A 24,178-nucleotide genomic window follows, 5' to 3' on the forward strand; every position below is an offset into this window, starting at 1 on the left:
CAGGTGCCTGAGCTGCACAGAGCAACTGCAACAGCAAAGGATTTGTTATGCAGTTTGCATTAATTGTACTGGTAATTGCACGGCTGAAATACCAAGAGGTCTTTGGAAAACATCTATCTGAAACCCCACTCACAAATGTGTGCATGCAGCAGGATGGCTCATCCTTCATTTACTCAAAATCTGTTGTCACATACCTAATATTCTGCTGTCAAAAGCGCACTGGAAAAAAGTTTAAAAAGGTCCAGCCTCAAATTAACACTGAAGAGAAAGCAGACAATATAAAGAAATCAACTGTGTATCTACTTCATGAGTGTATTTGGAAACACAAGAATAGAATAAGAATGGTCCAGTTGGATTATTAAAACAATATGCTCTAAGTGACAACTGTCAGTTCTTTTAAAACCTGCTATCAATTTCTTTAAAGCCATTTTTAGTTTGTTCAGATGGGGTGACATATTGGGGTTGAAAGAGATGTAGAAAAACCCCCTCTAGCTACTAATTTTAGTTTTGGGGGTATGTGCTTATTAACTTGCACATGCCATAAGGAGAACCTGAAGGTATCATAAAACATCACTATCCCATCCCCATTACTTTGGATTTTGAATTAGCACATGATTGTGTTTCCCTGGACACAACTGGATTTTTTTCATTCTAAAATTTCTATTTTTATCCTAAGGTTCAGCCTCCCCCACGGAAACTCATTTGTCTAGAATTTGCCAACTTTGCAGGCAGAACAGGCATTCTCTGTCCATTTCCTCTGCCCCCATAGTGTGACCTCACCCTTTGCTCTGTTTCATTTTGCTGCATCAGTAAAAGGAATAAAACCGTTTCAGCTCTGTCATCTCTACTCTTCTACTGCTTTGAAAACATACAAACAGCTGCCAAAAGAATGGACACTGTTTATTGTGTGGGACAGATGATGTTTGGTCTGGGCACACTGAAAACACTGAATCTAGTTTCTCACCATCCTGTACACAGCAACTGAGGCTTTTTCTCCAGGGAATGGGCTTAGAGTTCATCACTAACAAATAATTTTCTAGACATGGACCCTTAAAAAGTAACTCCAACATTGCTATGTAAGACAGCTATTTCTGCATACACGAGCTTTCTCAAGCATAGTTTTAGTTTTTCAAACTATCTGCAACCTTTTTAGCTTTACTGACCTCATGGTAAGCAGAGTTTTGGACAGAGAGATGAAAGGCAGATAAAAACATCACCTATTACAAATGAACACAGCAATAGAACAACGATCCTGTATAGACTTTTTTTTTCCACCTTCGTAGACTAAATGGCACCTGCAGAGTAAACAGTTTCCTTTCATGGGGCAATGTATCTAATTCATATCTGAATATTCCAAGTTTCCAGTATGTTTTCAAACCACAGTCCAAATGTATTTACTTCACAATAGATGCACATGTATGCTCACATTCCTTCCACATCCTCAGTTTAGCTTTGTTTTCTCCTCTTCTCTACAAAACTCCCCTCCAGAATGATTTGTATCACACTGAGACTGTCAACCAGGTATCAGTGTTAGCTTTTTGAAGACAATCCTTACAAGTCACCATACTTCTACAGAGTTTACGATTATATGATTGACTAAATGTAAGATTTAATTAAATGCGAGGCAAATACATTTCCCCTCCTCCCTAGATTTGAAAACATAACCAATCCCAGGCTCTTCCACTCAATCTGAGTGAAAGCATACATTTGTCACTGATGCATGAAGATGTGAATTCTACCAAATCAAGAAAATACGAGGAACACAGAAGATACTTTCAACTGCAGAAGTCTGGCAGTCTGTAGTGCTGACTGAACCAAAGGGACTGTGCCAAGCCAGACATGGCAGTTAGGATTTCCCTCTGTTTTTCTAACATTACCTTCAGTGTTTGCTACAACACATATTGCAATCAAAGGAAAGAAAAAAATGCTGAAATGCCTCTGCACACACAGCTGTTCCAAAGGGATGCTGAAAACCACTCTGCTGTCCTGTTCCTCAAATGGACTGAGGTCTGTTTGAAGCCTAGCTCCTAGAAAGGATTCCCCAGGAAGACTGGCTCCTGAACTCCGCTCAGCTGACTTCTTCGCCCTGACACATGGCTTGGGTTCTCATATTAGCAGTAAACTCACAAACTGTTTGAATTTTGGTGTGTGTCAGAGATATCTTCACAATATCACGGGTAATCAATTACCAAAGGATCCCACTGAGCCTCCAACAGTGGTGTGACGATCCACTAGCTTGGTGTCACTGGCTTGAGGACTTTGCTCTCAGACATTGCTCTTGTTTCTCGTCCCAGCTTTCTGTCCCTTTCCAGACAGTGAATGATTCTGCATGGGTCTGATCCTGCTTACACAGAAGAGAACACGACACTTCCTTCCACCCTCCTGTCAAGATTCTCTAGAAGGCAGATCAGTGCCCATATCCCACACCAAGCACACAGCTTCACACAGTGGGCTTGATGTAACCCAGTGGCTCAAGAGACAGAAGCTCCTTGAGTGACAGCTGTCACACTGTGCTGCCACTGCCCTGGCTGAGGATCTTCTGCCTTCTTGATCACTGCAAGCTGGGAGCAATAATTGCCTGCAAAGGACCAAATGAACACAGAATTGCCTCCAATAAAAGACTTTGTCTTTATCTATTAATTTTTCCATACACTGAAACAAGTAAAAAGTATCTCTCCTTTTTGGAATATTTTTTTTCTTTCTTCCATTCTGACAGTTGCTAGACCAAAATGTCAGTCTAGCTCTTCTCCAGCTCATCTTAGGTGTTGAATGTATAATTAGCTAAACTGCATAAAATTTTAAATCAGAATTTAAAATCAATTTGCTGTCCTGTAAGACATGCTAGATTTTGTAACAGAACTGAGAAAGGAGGCTTGCACAATTTTAGCTCTAACAGAAACTTACCCAAGTCTTTGCTTTTGCTCTCAAGACAGCACAACATTGACACAACTCCAGTAACCTTGCTGCTTTTGCTTTGGTCAAGAAAGTTACTGTAGCTACTGCTTATTATTTCAAACACATTTGGTTGTAATACTAGAAAATCTCCAAAGCAAAATCCCCTTACTGCCTGCAATGGTATCTAGCTTTTCAAGGACCACTAGGTCCACTACAACATTCCTACTGGGAGACAGCAACTGTTATAAATTTCCAGCAATTAACCTCTCACAATCTTATTTTAGACCAGCAGTGCTTCATTTTTCACACTGAAAACTTAGAGGTCTCTCTGGTTCTTTGCCTTAATTGAAATTGCTTCTGTAGTAAATACACTAAATAATTTCATTTGTTTTTTCCTGTGATGGAAAGACAGTATCTTCCAGAGTGAACAAGATTAATGTCTTTTAGGTCTGACCAGGCAGTCATAAGGGAAACCATCACACATGAACAAATACCCTGCTTTGTACGCAGATGTTCAGTGTTCAATTTATTTCCTCAGGAGCAGCCCCTGTTCAGCCTTCTATTATTAAGTTCAGAGCCAAGTCAGCCACACTTGCCTTTAAAAATGTTTAAATTTATGTTTCCCTTGAGAACTTGCTTTAGAAGATACATATTTTGAACCATTCTGTGAACCTGAAACTAAGAATCGATGTCTGTGTCTGCAGGTTTGAATCTACAGAGCCCTAAGCAGGGTGCTGGTAAACAACAGCACAGGCAGGCAGGATTTAAAAATCTGTAACTTCTTCTATCCACTGAAATTAGTAGCCCCAGCATACTTCAAGTGCAGGCATCTCTCAAAGAAATAAGGAATGTATGGAAGGGGTTGAATTAATCATTAGGCTGATCACATATTTCATAGGAGCTAACATCCTGCATGAAATGCTACTGGCTTTAAGTTTTGCTGAGGGTGAATCTCAGAAGTTCAGTAGATACTCAGTTCATACAAAACACGAAGAAACACCGATTCTTTGTAACAGTGCATATAAGAAACACATACAGCAGCAAAGCAGAGGTACAACTGAGACACCTACTAGACAGACAGACAAGAGTCAAAAAGATTTGCTTAGGACTGCACAATATCCAGGCATCTCAATGCTTGATCATTTTATCCTTCCAGCACATTACAAAGTCTCATCTGTGAGCTTCAACCCCAAAAACAACTGCATCTATGGGGAAGTCTTTCAGTAGAGACACACTCACAATCATGTATTTGCTTCTTGGACTTGACATCCAGACGTTCCTAAAAGCCTGGTATAAGTCATAGAAATGAGATACAAAACTACTTAAGCTTCTAGTTAGATTCACACCTTTTGGAGTTTATTATTGTTAAACTACTAAACTTCATGAGGAAAATCTTATCTCTTCTATTTATTCCTCAAGTCAGGTGTTACTGGTATCTGCTACAAAGCATGATTTACCTTACACAGAAGTGTCAGGAATAAAGTCTGGATTTATTAGGATACTCACAGAAGTGTCTCACAATGACATGTATGGTTGCAGTTTTCATCAGACTACCGAAAAATAAAAAGGGAATTATTTACCTTGGCATCCAGAAAACCTGTGGAGGAAAGCAAATCTGATGGTTTTCTTTACATGTTTTACTGATAGTAAAAGTAGGTAGAGACAAAAACAATCCCTAAAAAAGAAGCAATCCAGAATCCCCATCAAATATGAACATACTGACTTCTACTGAACTTCTTAGAAAAATAGCACATGTTATAAGGAACAATATGTTTTTTGGGGGGGAACATATTACTTAAGAGCTCTCTTCAAATCAATTTTCCTTTATTTTGTGGTCTTTCTCCTTGAATCTGCACATGAAGCTGCACAAAGATTAATACAAATTAGAACTATCTATGATGATGAATCCTTATGGTTCTTTGTTCATTCTTTACCTGGTATTTAAATGAATGGCTTGTATCACATAGCACTTTTGTAAATACCTTGCTTTCAGCACACTTTAACAGGTGTACTTAAATATGAGCATTAGAAAAGATGAAATAAAAACATTTTTTCAAAACTTCTCAGTATGGAAATCTCTCTTTTTAAAGAGAAATACTACATATAACATCTTATCTAGTAATCACTGTGTTTCTCAGAGTGCCGTGTCTAGAGTATTCAGGGCAAGAACTTTTTTAACAGGCTGACTCCATGCTGCAGACAAGCCTGGAGGAATTAGGGATGGATCTGAAAATGTGAGCAGTGCAATCTCAATTGTATTTAGGAAGTGAACTTGCTGTTCTTGGAGCTTGACAACCTGATCTGTTCACACAGTTCATGCTTTTGTGGTTCAGCCCTCCAGCAGCACAAAAGCTACCAATCCCTATGGAAGTTGCTACGTTACTGTTCTCATAGCTGGACTCCTCACGAACTTCTCTGAATGCCTCCAAGATACACAGGCTAATAAGAGAGCACTGGTATTGAGGTACATTTGGATGCACTGCAGCTCAAAAGGGAACAAGTTCAGGACTGCTTGCTGTAAGCTGAGAAAAGGGAGCTTGTAAAGGGCAAATGCCATTCTAAGAGTTTGCTTTCTTCTCTCCCATGAATATATGCAGGCTTTCACAGCTGCCTCCCCTCTTACTTGCCTCATCTTCAAAGGGAAGTTACTCAAAACAACAGAAAATGAAAAATCAAAATTCACACCAAAACCAAGCTCTAAGCTGTCTCTATCACCAAATCTTCAGCTGTTAGCACATATGGAACCCCTGAAGAAGAAGACAGAAAACGCTGATCGAGATCAACAGAAGTCTTCTCTGGGGAATGCCAGTTCCAGTCCAAGTGCAAGTGTGTTGCACACTTTAGGAAAAGATTCTTTCCAGGAACTGCATGATAAGTTAATGCACTACACATTCAAATCTGCAGCAAAGAGAGCATTCAGGTAGGTACCAGCCTCAGGAAAATCCAAGGCACAGACTAAGAAAACAGCAGAGCAAGCCTGTTGCTGTAGTTGAGTGTCCACAATTTCCTTAAGTGCTATAGTAAAGGCATTAGAGCAAAAATGTTCTAACCTAGCAACAGTTTTACTGTGACATCTCTCAAAGTCAGAATTGGTACCATGGTAACAAGGACCAGTGAAATGTCAAAAAGAACAGGCCAGATACACCACCTGGTATTTTGGCTAGACAAAATAAAGAAGCAGCAGCTCAGCCATGCAGCCTCCTTTATAAACATAGGTGTTCAAGTGTACAGCAGAACAGTGAATGCCAAAAAGGAAGTGAATTTCCACCAAAATAATACCTATCTACATTGATATGTCATGAGGTCCTCAAGCTCATAGTAAAAATGAAGAGGAGTTGCCAAGCTGAGGGTAATGAAGATCTGACACAAGTACAATCATGTTTCCCACGAGCAGAAGGCAGACCAAATGCATGAGGAGGAGACCTCTCAGAGGAAGGGAACAGGAGCAACCCAAACAAGTAAGGCCCAGTGGGGAAAAGCATCTCATTCTGCAGTCTCTTCTTAACCTCAAGATGTTTGAGAGCTGACTACTGACATGGCTGCTCTATGTCAAGCCAACCTGACAGAGGCTCAAGATAAAGGATATAATTGCCCAAACTGCAGGTCTTTTGGAGTTCTGTTCTGAGTAAACTCATGGGTGAGACAAGTGGGCAAAGTCCACTGTGCCTTTTCTGCAGCCAATGTAAACGTGGCCGTCACAGAGTGCAGACATGAATCAATGCTGCTTGCCACCGAGCAGCACTATTGACTGTGCTTCCCTTTGGTCAAGGGAAGTTGCCAACTTCACTAAGAGAAACTAATGAAACTAACCTCGTAATCTAAATGAATTAAGGATTAATTACTCATTTATTTGTAGTACCCATACTATAAATCTTCAGGAAAGAAAGACTTAGTTGCAACAAAGGTTTATCCTGCCAATATGTTCCAGAGCAGAATTATTTTATCTGTATGATAACAAAGTGTAAATGTCCCAGCTGAAACCACGGCTCTGCTGCACTGGATAACTACCTACAGGGGAAGAGGTAGTTTCTATACTGCATGACACTGAATTTAATTAAATGAGACAAATAAAAGTGAGATGGAAGGTGTATTATTATCCTTGCTTCAAAAATATAGAACTACAAAACTGAGAGCAAAGCAGACGAGGTGCATGCAGTGAGAATCTGTGCTAAGAGCAGGGAAGTGAACTTAGAGATCACCAGAAATGTAGTGAGTCTTCAGCATCAAAAGCTGTTTCAGAAGGTAACAGCTAAAAGAAAATAATACCTTTATTTTAATGAGGAGTGTCAAATGGATGGTTTTAGGACACCAACTCAACTACCAATGGATTAGATATCTGCATGGAAATGTAGTAGAAATTTAGGATAACACAGATAAAAGCTCTTAACCAGATTCCAGCTACATCAAGAACCACATTACACAATTTCATACACTGAGTTTTATTTTTTAAAGGCTCTTTCACTTTTCCATTTTCCTTTACTCTCCTCCATCCCTCTCCACTGTCATTCTAGCTGAAAATATTTTTCAAATGCAACTGCCCTAATAATTCTGAATTCCCCCTTTTTTCAGTGTTTTATTCAATTTACCCCCTATGTTTTTGTGCCAAAACTGTATTATAGCTTCATAGCTCTTCTTGTTCTGAGTTGTTAATTTGTTAGTACTTACATACATTTCATAACTCTGCTCAGCTTTCATTTCACAAACAACCCAAGCTTTTATTCTGCTCTCATAAAGCTGCTTACTTATTCTTATCGGCCACTTTCCTAAGTGCAGATACAGCATTTGTATTTCTTCTCCAGTCATATAAGACCATTTTGACTTGACTTGCTGGAAAATTCTTTGATGTGAGGCATGAGACTGACAATTCATATGCTATTTCTTTCCTAACACAGGCCTGTCAATCATTTGGTCCCTTCAAGCTGGAGGGATGCCATCAGCCTTGGCTGGAGTAATTTCCATTCTGTACTTGTAATCCTTTCTGCCACCTCACTTTGCCTTGTCTCCACAGATAATGTGAGCATTTTTACTGGAAACTTAGTAAAAGTGTTAATTGAGCCCTATGGTCCCCCATAAGCTAGAGGTTATCCTTACTTTCTACCTTTTTATTCATTCACATTGTGGCATCATTTCTTCTCTCCTTTTATATAATTTCTGGAAGATTTATTTGATAATACACCAAAATACTTTGCCAATCTCTACTATTGCTTTGAAAATGTATCCTGATCAGGACATACCTTAGGTCTCAGTATCTTGCCCGGTGATGTTTTAACACCTCCATTTGCAGCATTCTTGCTGCAAATACCTTTGTTAACCCAGGGTCCAATTTATTTACAGCTTTGGCATCCTACTCACAAGAACAGCCCTATTATATCACAATTAGAGCATGATGACTGAAGCTAAAGAAAAAAAAACCCTGTAATATAGAATCCTCAAATACTATGAAGTTTAGGTTCATACTTCGTATGAAATCAAGATTATTAAGTAATACTGCTCTTGAAAAGTAAAATCAGAAGCACACCAAGCACAGCCTAAGGGACTGAAAGCAAAGTGATATCAAAAAAGGTTGCCATTTCTCTATCAAACAGCCAACACTTAGCTGCCTGTCCAAGCTATCACAGCATTTGTTTGCTGTAGCTGCTCAGTGACTGCTAAAGTACCTTTTCTGGACAGTTCTGCCCTCAGGCTTCTTCCTTCCTCTGTCTCTTTACAGAGATACTGAGCAGTGTCCTTTTCTGACAAAGCTCCCTGTATGATCTCATCCTGTCGTCCCCTTGTCTGGCCTCAGCTTGGCCTCCTGACAAAAGCAAAAGTAGAAAAGTAGCTACAAGAGCAAAGAAGTTCAGTAGCTCGATAAAGTATCTTTAAAAAAAAAAGTATTTCAGAACAGAAAATTGTCCCCTCTCTTTCTCTTCCCCCACCTTTTTTTTAATAAACACTTTAATTGGTGAACTCTATTTGAACAGAAGATGTTAAAATAAAGCTACCAAATGACTTAAAATCTTTTACAGGAAGGATAAAAGCATCAGATATGCTCAGAAAAAGTCCAAGCGAACACTATTCAGAGAGAAGGTCTTCAGGTTTAATGAAGAAAAGCCAGAATACATAAACACCTATGCACTCATATACTAAGAGCAACTCAGGTTACTGCAGTCTGGAAGCAAATGAGCAGGCAGCCAACCTGCTGGGCCATTCCCTATAGGTGTCACAACAAGGCAAAGGAATTTGCAGTGGAAGGTCTGGGGAGCAGCTGTCACCAAAAGAGACACATATATTTTTAAAGGCTTTGTCATTTGTCTTCAGGGTGGGAAATGCTGTGTTTGACCTCCTGCTGAGGCAGCTGCCCCGTTGCAGCAGCATGGGCTAGAAAAAGAAAAGGCAGCAGCTATTATTTCAGGTACAAACGCCAGAAAGCAGAGACAAAAGGCACAGTCATTAAATCGTCATTTCTATTTAAAAACACACATGACAACTTTTTAATAGTTTTCATGCTGCTTGAACCTTCCCTCTAGGCATTCTCCAAAACAATTTGTATTACCTAATTGTTAACTATCTCAGTGACCAAGTAAAACAACACCAAAAAAAGCACATCAAACACTGTCTTGGCAACACCAAACAGTCCCGGATGGGAAAAGCCAAGGAACTGACAGCTCTTGGTCTGGTGCCCTGCCTTTCCCCAGCTGAGGCTGTGCCACCTGAAAAGCTGCCCCACCCAGTTGCAGTCTCCTATCCCTCCCTGCTTCCCCCCATGTTTGGCTGGACTCTGATCTGACATCTGCACCTCCTTTCCAGCTTAGCAGGGAGCCACCACCAAAACAGCTTAAACCAGCTGGGATGAAACATCGTGGGGCCATTTCCATGAACCAGGGGCTGGTTTTCCCATAGAGCTGAGCCAATTTGGCAGCTGGCTTCTCTGCCTTCCAGCCTCAGGCTTCAGCCCATTTGCATCAGGGATAAGTGAGATCCCCAGGCACTGCCATGGGGACCCTCACTCTCCTGGGGCCCTGCAGAGACACAGCTCAGGGAGCAGTCAAACAGAAAAGAAGCCATACCAGCAAAAGCTCTTCTGCCAGTAGAGGTCCCTGAGCAAGCTTAGGGTGGGAATTGCTGCAGAACAAGAGCAGGACTGATTGCACTGGTTCAGCTGTCTCTGCAAACCAGCAGACCTGAGGGACATTGGGTTGGAGTGGTCCACCTGCTCCACACAGCAGAGCTGTAAAGCCTGCCAGCCACCACTGCCAGGCCACTCCAGGCTCCCAGCCTGCAGGACATCAGCCAACAAGCCTTGTCCTAAGCTGTAAGGAGGTACAGTGGATGGCCCTTGAAAGGATTTGGTGCAATTATTTTTCCCAGTGTTCGCCTACTCAAATATGTTTTAATTAGAAAGTCTTTTTTTTCTCCTTGCATTTAAGAATGTCGGACACTAAACAACATGGATGAAAAATGTTTCCAGAGCGATCCCATTGGCAGCATTAAATTCATACTTGGAGGAATGAATACAAACCATTGTAAATTCCCCTTAAGCCTAGAGGAAGGGAAAAACAAATTCTTATTCATTAAAATTAATGCCATTTGATATCTACATCAGGGGATTTCTGTAGGAATGTGACTGGAAGAAGTGTTGAAGGTGTCTTTCATTAGATGCAAAAGAAAACAGAATGAGTTACTCAAAGCAGCCTACAAGCACCCCTGACAACAACTTAAGCAAATCACGGAAGGCAGCTTTCAATTATGCACACTCTTTACAAGAAAAGGACAATCTCAACATTTTTACAAAAACTGTATGAAGGAGCAGTGCCACTGCTGTATTAGAAATCTGCGAATGTTAATGCACTCAGACGTGGAAAATAACCCTTCAAAAAAGGTCTGTATGTTCTGAAATGACCTCACATTTGTAATCCCAGTCTGTCAATCTTTCAAGCTGCCTATTCAATGATGTAGCTCTCAGAGCTCGTATGTGAATGTGACATCCTTAGAAGTAGTGGCTATATGTGACATTTCACAAAATATGTTACGGTATGCCCCAAAATATGAGTATTTAACACAGACAGTAAGAGCACAAAAAGCACAATGTAGATGGGCATGATGAAACCCCGGGAAGACCTGGTGAAACAACTGTACACAGAGTAAAACTAAACCAGTTGTGAAACCAAACATTTTAGATTATTGAAAATAAATTACTTGTATATACAACTGGGAAATAGGAAGCAAAGCAAAGGAGGATTTTAGAATATACTGAGAGAAGAGCACGTGATTTACCAGCTTTCCCAGTACTGTATCAATTAAAAATGGAAATATTGAATTCTGTACAGACTGCTAAGATAAAAAATCCCCCACATATATTCCTCAAAAAAGTAATTACTGGTAGAAATCAAACACTGACATTGGGCTTTTCTAGAACATGATGACTGACCAACAGTTTTCAAGACTACTCCCTCAATCGAGCCCTGAAGGAAAAGGACTATAACATCTGACTCTCAACCTCTCCCTCACTAACACACTGATAGAGAGACACATCAGGGAGAATTAGTAAGAGAGGGGGAATAGCTATATTTTTAAAGAAAATCTGACACTCTTATAGCTGCAAAGCCTCACTTGATAAGTTTTTTAAAAAAACAACCCAAACAACCAAGAAGAGATGAGGTAGCTAACTAATGGATAAACTTAATAGGAAGTCAGAAAAAAGGGACATTGTGCTTGGTTAACTGAACATTTTATCCTCCACCAATTTTCCCGGATGAAAATCAGACAGTTTATTCAACATTTAGTAAGATTAATGATCCTTTCCCATACAAAAAATAAAACAGTAAGTCCAGTGAATATGCTTTGATGTGGAAGTCACTTTTGCATGGGGAACTGCTTAGAACACAAGGTAGCCATGAGTAAAGAAGTCTGGGGCTGATAAAAACTAAAAAGGACCATGAAAAAAAATATGAACACCCAATCAGTTGGCTAAAAGCCACTGTTTTGGAAGAAGGTAACCTTTTCTGATGTTCTAAAATGGGGACTGCATACCAGTTTAGTACTAAGCAGAAAAGTTATCCATGCTTAGTCTGGAATAGAACAATTATCTTCCTGTTTTCCAAGCCAGTGCACATTATGTTGACATTCATCAGCTAAGAAAAGGAGAACCAGAATTAACTGCTCCAGTTAAATCGAACATGTGAGAAGCAGAAAGACCCTTAAGTGCATTTTCTACTTCTCTACAGAGGAGCAATGGCAATACATCATGAGCAAATATTGCTACTTGATCAGAGCCCTGTAACAGATTATTGCTGTAAAATACTGGAAAAATGCCTACTTCATACTACAGCAATAGAGTTACTATCTACTCTTGGCTCCAAATTCTAATGCTATACATACAAGAAACCATGGTACTTATTTTCACAGACATATGAAGTCACAGAATACAAGTTTTGCAATAGATATACCAGGGAGTGCAGAATGAATGTGAAAGATTTAGAGGTTGACACATGACAGAAAATCAATGGTTTACCAAGTCAGAGGGGTCTGAGTATGTTCATTCCCACCATGAAATTACTAAACATCTGTGCTTCTGGAAGCAGCATTTCATCCATGACATCAAATAGGGCAACAAACAGCACTAGTCGGTGAAAATATAAATTTCCAAAGTCGTGTATCCTCAGAAGAGCATGCCACTGAAATGCTAAAAGTAACAGAACTATAACCACGAAATACATGTTTGCTTTTGGTTTTGTTTTTTTTTAAAGAACGCAAGACAGTCACAGGTAGCATTTCTTTCAGAATATCATCATCCAAGATCAACAATACATCAAAAAAAAGCTTTTCCTACCAGCTGATTTTGGAGTGAATTTGTCCCTGTTGGCTGCACATACTGCCAGTAGCCTGTATCCAAGATCCAAGTCAAATCCTTGCTGAGCTGCCACTCGACTAACCACCTGCAGAGGGAAAGAGAGAAAGCTTCATTACGGGTTACTTGAGCTCTTTACAAAGTGACATTAACCTGCTTATCAGCACTAATGTTAGAAATCTGAATCTGCTGCAAGAGCACAGTACAAACATGGTATGAGGCAGTGCTCCCCAGCAGTTTCCAACACAAGCACAGCAAACTGAACACAGGAGTATTCTGGTGATCTGGTTATTTGACCACTCGTCAGAAGAAGGGCCTGGTAGTTCCACGAAAATTGGAGAGACAAAGCCAGAAGAAATAATGCAAGGGCAATGTTTGTAAAGACTGTATAGAATACACCTTACTGTACTTGAGATGTGAGGATGAGAAATCCTCAGTCTCTCTCTGCTGTACAGTTCCTGGCCCCATTCCCAAGGGCCGTGCCCACGTCCTTTAGGTTAAAATGCCCGCTCCACACTGCTGGGCAGGGTTGTCCTACGCTGTGCTCAGTGTCACAGTTGCTGCATTTCAACAATACTCTACTGGGAAGCACATTTACTGCAGTTTTAGAATAAATAGGCCTGTCCAAGAAGCATTTGCCAAACATTAAATTAGGGAAAGACTGTTGTTGTTGTTGTTGACTGATCTAGAAGAACCAGCAAAACCAGGCAAATTGAAGACTGGAGTTAAGGATGAGAAGCAGTCAAATGTTTCTCCAAGCCAGCAACTCAGCCATCAGCCAAGAACGTATCCTCTTTAAAATCTGCATAGTACAAACACAGTACCACAGTCATTCTGCCAAATGATGCTAAAGTTATACACAGCACAGCTTTTCTATTGCCTTCTAGTGGCACATGATGACTTCAGACTCAGACACACAGATAAAACAGATTATTCTTAACAGTGCCATTACTTCTTTGCATTAAAGCAACAGTGAAGGAAGTGCACAAGAAACAGAACACCATTTCCTGAAGCAAAAGAAAGTCCCTATCTTTAACAGCTAACAATACAAGAAAATATCCTTTTCCCATTCCTTTCTTCATCTGAAAGCCTCTTTCTTAATGAATGACACTGCAATTATCTGTGTCCAGGACTGCAAAAAGCAACAGTATAAAAAGAGTGAAGAACTAACATATGTGATAACTTATAAATATTAGTCTGAACTTTCTTCCAAAATACCCACTTTTCCTACTAACAATTAAGAACCAAATTTATTTCTTAAAAAAGAATTAACATGAATGAAGTTCCCAGGCAGGTGTTCTGCTCTGTTGCTCCTACTAACGTAAAAATTACAGATTCATAAGACTTTATCAAATGGGAGTGTTCCCTCCCTAAATTTAACCCTTCTGACCTCAAAACTGAGAAGAGAACTTCAGGGAAAAGAAAGGAAAATTGAGGATAATCAGTACAATAATACACACCGACTGTTTTATCACATTTCTTTACAATTATAGCTTTTAGATAGAAAAGTAAAAAGGAATAAAGTAAAAGAAATAATGTAATTATTTTTGATAAACAAAGAAACATTTCCAACTTAGTAGATCAGCCTTTAATCCTTTACACTTAGAAGTCCAGTTGTTAGCATCCTGGCTAAAACTCTGGGTCCAAACTTGCAAAAATAAGAAAAAATAAAATAAATAATAACAACAACAATGTAATAATAAAAAGCCAACCCACAAAACCATTCAAAAACAGAAAAACAAGAGCAGAACATGATATGCCATGTTTCATGCTAAATTAGCAACAGGAGTGAAGACTGGTGGGCTGCCATGAGATCTGGAATACACTTACATACTTTGAAATCTGTTCCCCTTTTCTACTTCCAGTATCACTGTATTTCAGCCACTCAGAAGTAGACATTAGGGGAGGGATGGGAACAAAACAGACAAAAAGCTCTTCTAAAACACCCAAAGCACCACCTTGTAAAAGGCTCCTGAGAACAATGTCTTATTAACAAACAAACATTATTTAAACTCCTTTAGCCATCATCTATTGCACCATTACAGGGGAACACATTGCAGAGTGCAAATGAGGTCTATGAAACAATGGAGAAAGGGCCCTCTCATTTTCTGTTTTGAAAAAGCACATAATCATTAAACCATTTATTTTGAAACTGGACAGGAATGAAGGCAGATACACCTGCTAGTTAGTGAGCACACAGTAACTCAAGAAATGCATTGGCTGCTTATATGCTTGATTCGTTTTAAAACATAAAGCTACAAATCCTGAGACCCTCCTAGCCAGAGGCCAAATCACTACTCTCAACTGACATCTTGCTAATTATAGACAAATTCTACAAAGTAATTCAGGAAACAGAGAGAATTGTAAAACCCACAAAAGCCAAGTTCTGCTTGCACTGTCTTAACTGAATAGAGCACAAAGCCTTGGTCAGCGCAGTCCTAACCACAGGCTGACGCCTAACTTTGTACACTCCCACTTCGCTTCAGTTTCCTTTTCTTAATTTCCCCTGCCAGAGGAAGCAGTGCCATGAAGCTGAGAGGGGTGCACAGCAGAGCTTTCCAGGTGCCAGAGTGTGCAGCCCAAGGCTGACCACACCCGACGGCCACAGCACAGCCTGGGAGCACCCACCTTGGAGTGGCTGAGCAGTGCCCCAGCAAACACCACAAGAGGACTGAGCATGAGCAGGCAAAATCTGAACTTGAGAGTGAGCAGAAGTCAGCCAGTCAAACTAGCACTTACTTCTTCACGCAAAGTGTGAGGGAAAACAAATTGCAAATCTGCTTTAGCAAAAAAAAAATTAAAAACTATAATCTTTGAAAGAAAGTGCTTCCACTGACAAACTGCACAAAAAGCCCCTTCTTCCTCTCAAAAGAGCAACAAAACACACAGAAACTTAATAGAAAGCAGATATTTCTAATAAAATTTCTGTTTTGCCAAGAGTAATTTTCCAACTAAAGTGTTCTTGTATGCACTCCACTAAATGCAGACAGAGGGTCCATTAAACAAACTGGTGGACCTGTGCTCAAGAGGGCTTTCTCTGGTCCCTTCTACCTCAGCTTGGTTGACATGAACAGGGCAGTAGACATCTATTTCCTTTACAAGGAATGGGTAAGTCAACTAAGATAAGTGCTTACAGCATTGCAGAATGAACTCATGGTTGAACACATGGTGCCAGCTGCATGTTGTCTGAATTTTTTAACAAGTCTTACAATTTTTTGCATTGACTGTACCTAAAGTTTTTCTTTCAACTGTGACAGGTTAAAGACCTACTTTTATTTCAAAGTTAAGGTCAATGGAACAGATCACACCTCCCTCCCAAGGCCCTGTTTCAGGTTGTCTACAACTCAAGTCTGCCATCGCTCACTTGGTACTTGTCAAGCTTTCCTCTGTATGCAAGGGACCCCCCGGCTTTTTAAAGAGACACTGAGAATTCCCAGAAACAAGATGACAAATGTGTCATAGGAGCATGATCCACAAAACACAAAGAACTAGATACAAGACATTTGGTAAGTTTAATATATGCAGGTCAGCAGACCCTGATGAAATTTACCTTTGAGTGCCTCAAAGGAACTTGCCTGGACAAACAGTGTAACTGCTAATGATTATCTTCAGAGATTCATTCAGGACAGAGAGCTTGGCAATACATCAAATCTGGTTTTAAGGTGACTCTCAGAAAGTACAGGTATCCAGATAGCCAACAAAACAAAGAATTAAAGAAGTGCTAGGGGAGCAATACAGAACATCATCATGAATCCATCAGCACCGTGCAATTTCCTTCTTTGACAAGTTACCATATGCTAACTCTAATCCGTCTTTTGACATTGCCTTATGTAACACTATTGTTACAAAGGAACATAGCCCAGATGACAGCAGTATAAATTTTACTCAGATTATTAATTACTAGTCCTTTGTCAAATCATAACGTGTGCTTGTTACAGGTAATTTCTATGTATTTAGTCCTGACTTGGCCAGTGACAGAGTAAACTGCAAAACCTCTAGGTGGTTTTGCAGGCAGAAGAGTCTGCAAACACTTAAAAGACACAGTAAGAGTTTAAAATTATCTTTATAACCTGGAGAAATGTTGCAAAAATGAGACCAAAGACACACATGAAATACTACAGATCAGACAGAAAAATTAAATGCCTAAAGAGACAATCAGGAACAGACATTCATCTTCTCAGTGTATATGTGACTCACTGGGAAAATGTTTGAGGTATTAAAGATCATCAGGCACTGGAAAGAGCTACCTATCATTCCCTGGATTTTGGAGGGTAAGGGGATTTATAGCAGACCAGACTTTATCTGTATCACATCCCATTTTGGAGAAAAAGAATAGACAGCATGGTCCCTTAGGTCTGTCCCAAGCCAGACCTCAGTGATTCCAGACACCTGCTGCTGACTGGAGCCATCCAGCTGAGTCTGAACCCTGTCCCAGGAATTCTACCACATTTGAAACTTCCTCTGATTTCAGTCTTATTCAGGTACCAGTGTGGATCAGATGGGATCAAGGAAACAATTTCGATAATCCATTAAATGTTATGACTAAGTGATTATGATACCATTTGCAAACATACTCTTTCTCTAACTGCAAATTCAAATCCAGCACATCAGCAAAAATTTAGACGTGTAGCTGGCACCATGTGTTCAACCATGATTTCATTCTGCAATGCTGTAAGAACCTATCTTACTAGACCTAACCATACATAACATAACATTCCATTGAAAAGTAATGCATTAAAAAAAAACCCAAACAGACATAGTTGCCAGTACCACAATCATAAATTGAGATCATCATCCTTTATCATGGGTGAGAGAGGTGCTTGGCTAGCCCAAGGTTCAACACTTAACATTTCTCTATGTTATTTTACAATAACATTTCAGACAGCTAGACTTTACGAAAGCTAGCCTATTTCCTACACACGCTGGCAACACCTCGCTTTTATTTAAATTTAGATATGGCACTAACAACTATTTCAAGCCATTTTTAAATTAACATATACACTATCTGCAAACAAACATTATTATAACATCAACTGCCAGTAAGAAAATCTGATCACTCCAAACCTCTGAAATCTTTAACCTGAATAATTCAGATGAACAGCCTTCATAAAGGAGACAACGCATTCACTGTCTGTGACTCAGCTCTGCAGAGTTCCAGATGTCTGAACTCTCAGGGTCATTGACAGTGAGGAGAAAATGATGGGAGTGAGGTTTTAATTACATGAAAAGCAGACAAATTTGGCTACCAGCATATTTTCTTTGCTGAATTTACCTGCAATACTTTTTCCTCCCTTCCCTCCTCCTTTTGCAAGGCTAGGGAGCTTCACCGCGGAGCGTCACTCCCTGCCCTGCTTGTCATCACCCCACGAAGTACTGGAACAATGTAGCTCTCAACCTAACAGCCCTGTTAATCAAGAGAGCTACATGACTGCTTATTTCTCAACTCCCTTCCCATTATGTTGCACTTTCAATGAAACTCTTAACTAGCAGCAGTCAAGAGCACCCCCCCCTGCTGGCATCAGAATGAATTTTACCAATTCAATTTGCTGGTTGCTCAGAACTAAAAATGCCAGCTGATTGCTAGTTCAGACGGCTCCGTGTTCAGCCACTTGTGCATACTTGAAATTATCTGAATGCAGTTTGAAGACTACAGCAGAAATTTTGTAATTAGAATTCTGCAATGTAGATGGTAATTTTTCCCCCTCAGTAACACACAAAGATCAGATAAACAGGAAGCAAATTGAGGAATTTTGCAACATGAATAGTGATCTGCCTCAAACAGAAAAAAAAAAAAAAAAAAAAAAGGGTAGGAAAAGGAGGAAGAAATCTGTGATCTGAAGTCCTGATCTGATGAGATTCTTACACTTCAGTTGCAGAAGGGCTGCTTCAACAATAGAGACAATCAAAGCAAGTCAGGAAGTTATATATATATCATTAAGTAGTTTCTTGCTTTTGATGCTTGAAAACAGACATTAAGTAGGTTCTGCAAATGCAAGAGACTTTACAGAACCCTTGTATTCAAACTAGAGTTTTCTTAAAATGTATTTCCCACTCCATAAGGGCCATATTTTCAAAGTAAAACAAACCAGTATGCATGCCACATACTTCTTGATGCTTCCTGCAACAGTGATGTAAATCATGCAGAGTAAGACTATCTCCTCCTCTACATCCTCTTCCTCTCTGCATGTCCCTAACTAGCATAAACGCTGAAGAGAAGGTCACTACACTCAACCCTCTCCACTGAAAATTTTCCCAGAGAAAAAGAGGCAGGGATTGTGCTTTAATTAAACCAGCTGATCACTGGGTCACTGCAATACTATTGTCACCTGAGTTCTGGCACACCTTGAACAGTGATTTGGATGAAACATACACCGGTCATATGAAGAAAGTGACAAGGGAATTCCGAAAGTACTTTACTTTGGAGAGCAACACATTAAAGAGTTTTAAATACTGTTATAATTTCTACAATGATCTGTTCCATTGACCTTAATTTTGAACTAAAGATCACCACTAGACTAACAAAGTTTAGGTAAAAAGGGCTTTAGGAGACCATGAAGTGAAAGGACACGCAGTAATAGTGAGTTATTTGGTAGCACTCTGAGCTGCTCTGAAGCAGAGTGTTCTGTGCCTGCTGGCTGTACCCTGGCAGTACAGCACGTACACAGCCCTGGAGTGTTGTGCTGCTCTGCAAACACAAAGCTGTGTGTTTAACAGATGCGTGGAGAGGATGATGGGAACAGAATTTCTTACACGTGAACTTTGTGCTCTGGAAGTCTTGGATACAAAGAGTAAATGTAACAATTCTAGGGCTCTCACTGGCAGCTGCAACCTCCCATTTTCTGGGTATAAATATGCTGAACTAACTCTTCCATATAATTAATCACATTCAGACTCTAATCTGATTAGAAATCTGATTTTTGGAATGTCACAGGTTGATTTTTGATTATGTGTGTACTTTTCTGCATTAAACAGAATGAATCCAGGCAAGCATGATGTCAGTGCAGCAGCTGCTGCATTTGCAGTCTGAGGCATCCCATTATGGAAACCTCCCATAATTCAGACATGCCATTCTTGTATTTTTTCTTTTTTAACATGTATGTCTTTTATGAACCAATTATGTTCTTCAAAACATATCACACAAGCTAAAATATATTCCTGTATTAGGAAAATGAGAGCAATTAGGGTTTTTTTCTCCTTAAAATGATCTAAAATAATCTCAAGTCTCAAATCCAGGATTTTCTGAAGAGAAATGCAATTCAAAAGATTACTGTACTATTGTATCAGTATCATTAAAACATGAATATATAGCAGATACTTCCATCAGTTTATCACTGATGCTTGTTATTTCGGCAGCTCTCATCAGCACTACAGAGATGTAGTATGAACTACAAGCAGCAGCACAAAAGATTTAAATGAAATCCATAACCTTTAGATGCAAGTACAGCTAGGACTACAGCTTTGCTTGTTTGCTTGTTTTAATTTAAAAAGAAATATTTCTTACACAAACACAGGTAAGTTTCCCACATCTGATGACTAAGGCAGACCCCCTATTTGGAGAGGAAAATCAAGAACATTAAGATTTGGGGGGAAGGGGAGGGAAAAGCATTTTTAATTACTATTTCAATGACTGTTTCAGGATTTTTTTTTGTGGAAAATCTGGGATAGGAAGTCTTTGAATCTTTTAGATGCAAAGAGAGACCCAGATCCCAGCCATGGTGGTTAAAGACCACAGCTTTCACTAGAGAAGCTCTCTTACATTCAGGGCTTTGACCAGGAGTCAGCCCAGGTGAGCACACCCCACTTACTTAAACTCCTCCTACTGTCCAAAACCATTGCAGTGCTGGATTTTAGTTTCTTAGACGAAGCACCTAGGTACAGCTACAGAGTAACTGCACACAGCTTTGCTTCTCTCACCCTTTTATCTCTTTATTAGACACACTGAAGAGCCCTAAAGAATGATAAACTCGGTGCCTTGTAAAGCTGAAGCACAGCAAGAGAACAAGGCAGTGCCTTTACGGTCCTTTGCTGAAGACAAGTCTGTAAATCTGTCCGTTTTGCTCTCAGCTGTCTCCTCATTTCCATTTCTGCTGCAGCACCAACCCAAACGTTACCCAAAGCCTTCAATAAGATAATTTACATGTTAAACTGCTTGGCAAGAGCAGACCCATGGGATGAGACTACACTGGGCTTGAGAAGAGGCAGACATGAATGAAACAACCTGGGCCAAATGCTGACTGAAAGTAATTTGGATTGCAGTCTACTCTGAAGCATTCTTTCCTGAAAAGCTTTTGAACAGTATTTTGCTTTTGTCTCCCATACACAGAGATATAATTTAATTACTGTGTAACTTTTTGCTAAACATTACTGTTAAACATGACTTTTAGTATCCACATGGATTGGGAAACGGTTAGGAGAAAAGTTAACCTGGGAGTGATTCAAGTACTTTGATTTCTTTGCTTGGACTGATATCTGATTTGGCCAAACTAGGGTTATTTTTTTTAACTGCTGTGTGGTAACTGAAGCTGTTTCTTTCAGGAGGCTGTAAGGTAATGCCATTTACAGTACATTTTTAGAGATTTATATTCTTAAATTTATCAAGACTATCAGCCTTGCCATAATATAATCTAGTGCTGGAGTAAGAAATTTTTTCAATCTTAGGAAAAACACAGATATGTCTGGTTTGTGGAAAGTGGAGGCTGTTTTCATCAGCTCTCCATAACATTATGGAAGAAGTAGTATTATATACAAAAGAACACCATATTCATTGCCATTTCGATAATTTATAGAATCAATGGTTTCAATTATAATTCAGTTTCTGGCCTACAGACTGTCTATGTGATTTGAAAATAACTACTGTTGAAAAATAACACCTAGCTTTTCTTGGCAAGTTAGGAGAGATCTTACTGTCTCTGAGAAAGACCATAACTTGTTTGCATGAGTTCCATAAAAGCTGGTTAAGGGAACCTTTCCACAACCTGTAGCTTGCAAGAAACAAAAAAGATTCAAAGCTTACCCCTTTATTCCTAACTTATTATTTATCTGTTGAAATGTGTATTCTTTATAAATTTTATTACCCACTCACTTTGGTGATTTTCTGTAATGGGTAAGCACAAAAATTTTAGCTCTAGAATTAGTGTCTTTCAGAACTGTTTGAACATAACAACATTGCACTGCTTTGCATTTTGGCCAGAAGAGGCACAGCTTTTGGGGCTTAGTTAATGAAAAAATATTTTCTATTTATAGCACAAGCCAAGGGTTTACCTATGTATCCTTGCCTCTTTGACAGTGTGCACTGCACAGAAATACCCTGTTTTATTCATAGGACTGGACAGCGTTAGCCTAATTTCTTTATCACAAAAAGAAATTATTTCACTCTAAATGAGCAATCATTTAAAGGATCCTACTTAACAAATGCTAAATATTTAACTACTGAAATGAACTTAACATACCTTTTAGGTACCTCTGGCAAAATTTAGCTGTTGTATCAAATCCTGAGCTTCTTCTTGAAATAAGAACATCATTCCTATTACATTGTATACAATGGAGCCCACAGTATGTAATGTAACTCCAGGATTATGAAGTACTGCTGATATGGAAAAATTATCTACTGCAAATAGCCAGTATGTATACTGTGCACAGATTATTCTAAAAGAAAAATCACCAAGGAAAGACAAATACTAGACACGTATTACACATGCTGCTGTTCAACACATGCTGTCTAGCAAACTCATGAAATTTTCAAGTCACCAAGATTTCTCTAATTGCTAGTATTACACTTTAAGAAAACTCTCTACAACAGCCTATTCTGTATGTTATTCCATATATATGTTCTGTATATTATTATCAAAACCAGCAAATCCATAAATGAAGCTGGAAGCTCTTCTGCTATTGCCCAAGCAGAATATTTCTAAGATCATTCTTCTGCATCCAAGATGGGCAGCAGGAATAAAACCATCCAGGTGGTTATAAAGTGAACCAGGCATTACTGACAGTCCCAACACAAAGATGGTGTGTCAGGTAAACAGAACTACTTCTAAGAACCACTTCTTAAATTAAAGCTCAAGACTGAGCATATTTGTCCCTTAGTAATAGGATTAAATCTAATTGGTTAATTTTTGCAAAAGACTACACGTAAGACTTAAAGAAACATAAAGAATCTGTTGTACCTATGCATTGTACCTATGTTATGCCTATCTGTGATAATCTATTAAACTGGCTATTCATAACACAACAGATCTGTTTTGATGCTCTGTCATTACATCTGATGCATTTCAGCTTTGCAGTGTGTGAATGAATGGTTTGCACATTCCTGAGAGAGCCTGCTCTTCTGCATTCATGACATCCTAATATGTTTCAATTTGGATTAGTATATATCATGTTATCCACTCTTAGGACGTGATCATTTCATATCCCTTGATGGTTCCAGAACAGTTTAGCATATCACTTTTTCCCTGGTCAGAGAGTTAACAGAACAGAATGTCATAAAAATAAAAAAATCATTCTCAATACTACAGAGGGGAAGCTTTATGAGCAAGCATTTTTTAGTATTTGTAGAATTTCTGAATTAAATACCTTTAAGAACCACACAGCTCAAATGCAGTAATGATGGTAAAGATTACTTGCTTTAAAAAGTACATCCAAAAATATAGAAGTTTTAAGGGAATTTGATTTTGAAGGTCATTTTAAAGGCTGGCAAAATAAAACAATAATCCTGTTTCAGTGGTTGAATTGACTTTCATACTGATTTTTCATTTTTCTTTTAGCATAATCCTCACAAAGAAGGACACTGGTAAACCTTGTCAGCATTAAGAAAAATAGGCTCCTGATAGTACAGAACATGCAGCTAAGCAAACTGATGTTAAATTTACTCATGATATTCCAGTATTTCAGCTACCTTTCACTTATTTGCAACTTTCTGAATAATTTCTCTGAAAACAGCCTGAAGTTCTATCATGTTTGTTAAGTGAAACTAAGATAAACCCCTTTTCCTGTAAGTGAATGACAAGCCTCAAAATCCTCCTTTGTTAAATTATGAATCAGAAAATATTAATTTGAAAGAAATTATGCATGAGCAAGCTCAGATAGAAAGAATATCTATAAGGAGAAAAAAAAAATTAAAAAGGAGACCTTGCCCACTGTACTGCTAATGTATTAAGAAGATACAGGAAGTACAAACCTCTTGGGATACAACCATGCAGTTAAGTCTCTCTTTAATGGGAAGCAGGAAGAGGAAGAGGGATGTACACAGGAAGAAATTAAAGAATATATTTCTTAGAGGGATTTTAAAATTAAGAACAAGAAACATATTCATTGCAGTTTATATGCATTCTGCAAATCCTGTGTATTTATCAAACATAGAACAAGCCACCTGGTTAAGTTCCTGTGTTATTTCCTTGTCAGGAATATAATGAGATTACAACATGTGATAAAGATGGTGCTGCCAGTCAGTCCTAC

General features: G+C 39.0%; 1 protein-coding gene across 5 annotated transcripts in view; it reads right to left on the reverse strand.

Annotated features, from left to right (window-relative positions):
- The window catches only part of ZMIZ1 (zinc finger MIZ-type containing 1), a 344,034-nt gene that overhangs the window by 114,500 nt on the left and 205,356 nt on the right, over positions 1-24,178 (reverse strand). For all 5 annotated transcript variants that reach the window (XM_069019269.1, XM_069019267.1, XM_069019274.1 and 2 more), the window contains one exon: positions 12,707-12,812. In XM_069019269.1, coding sequence (XP_068875370.1) covers positions 12,707-12,812 — 106 coding nt within the window. The remainder of the gene's footprint in view (positions 1-12,706; positions 12,813-24,178) is intronic.

The sequence above is a fragment of the Aphelocoma coerulescens genome, chromosome 6 (assembly GCF_041296385.1).
Source record: "Aphelocoma coerulescens isolate FSJ_1873_10779 chromosome 6, UR_Acoe_1.0, whole genome shotgun sequence".
NCBI classification, from domain to species: Eukaryota; Metazoa; Chordata; class Aves; order Passeriformes; family Corvidae; genus Aphelocoma; species Aphelocoma coerulescens.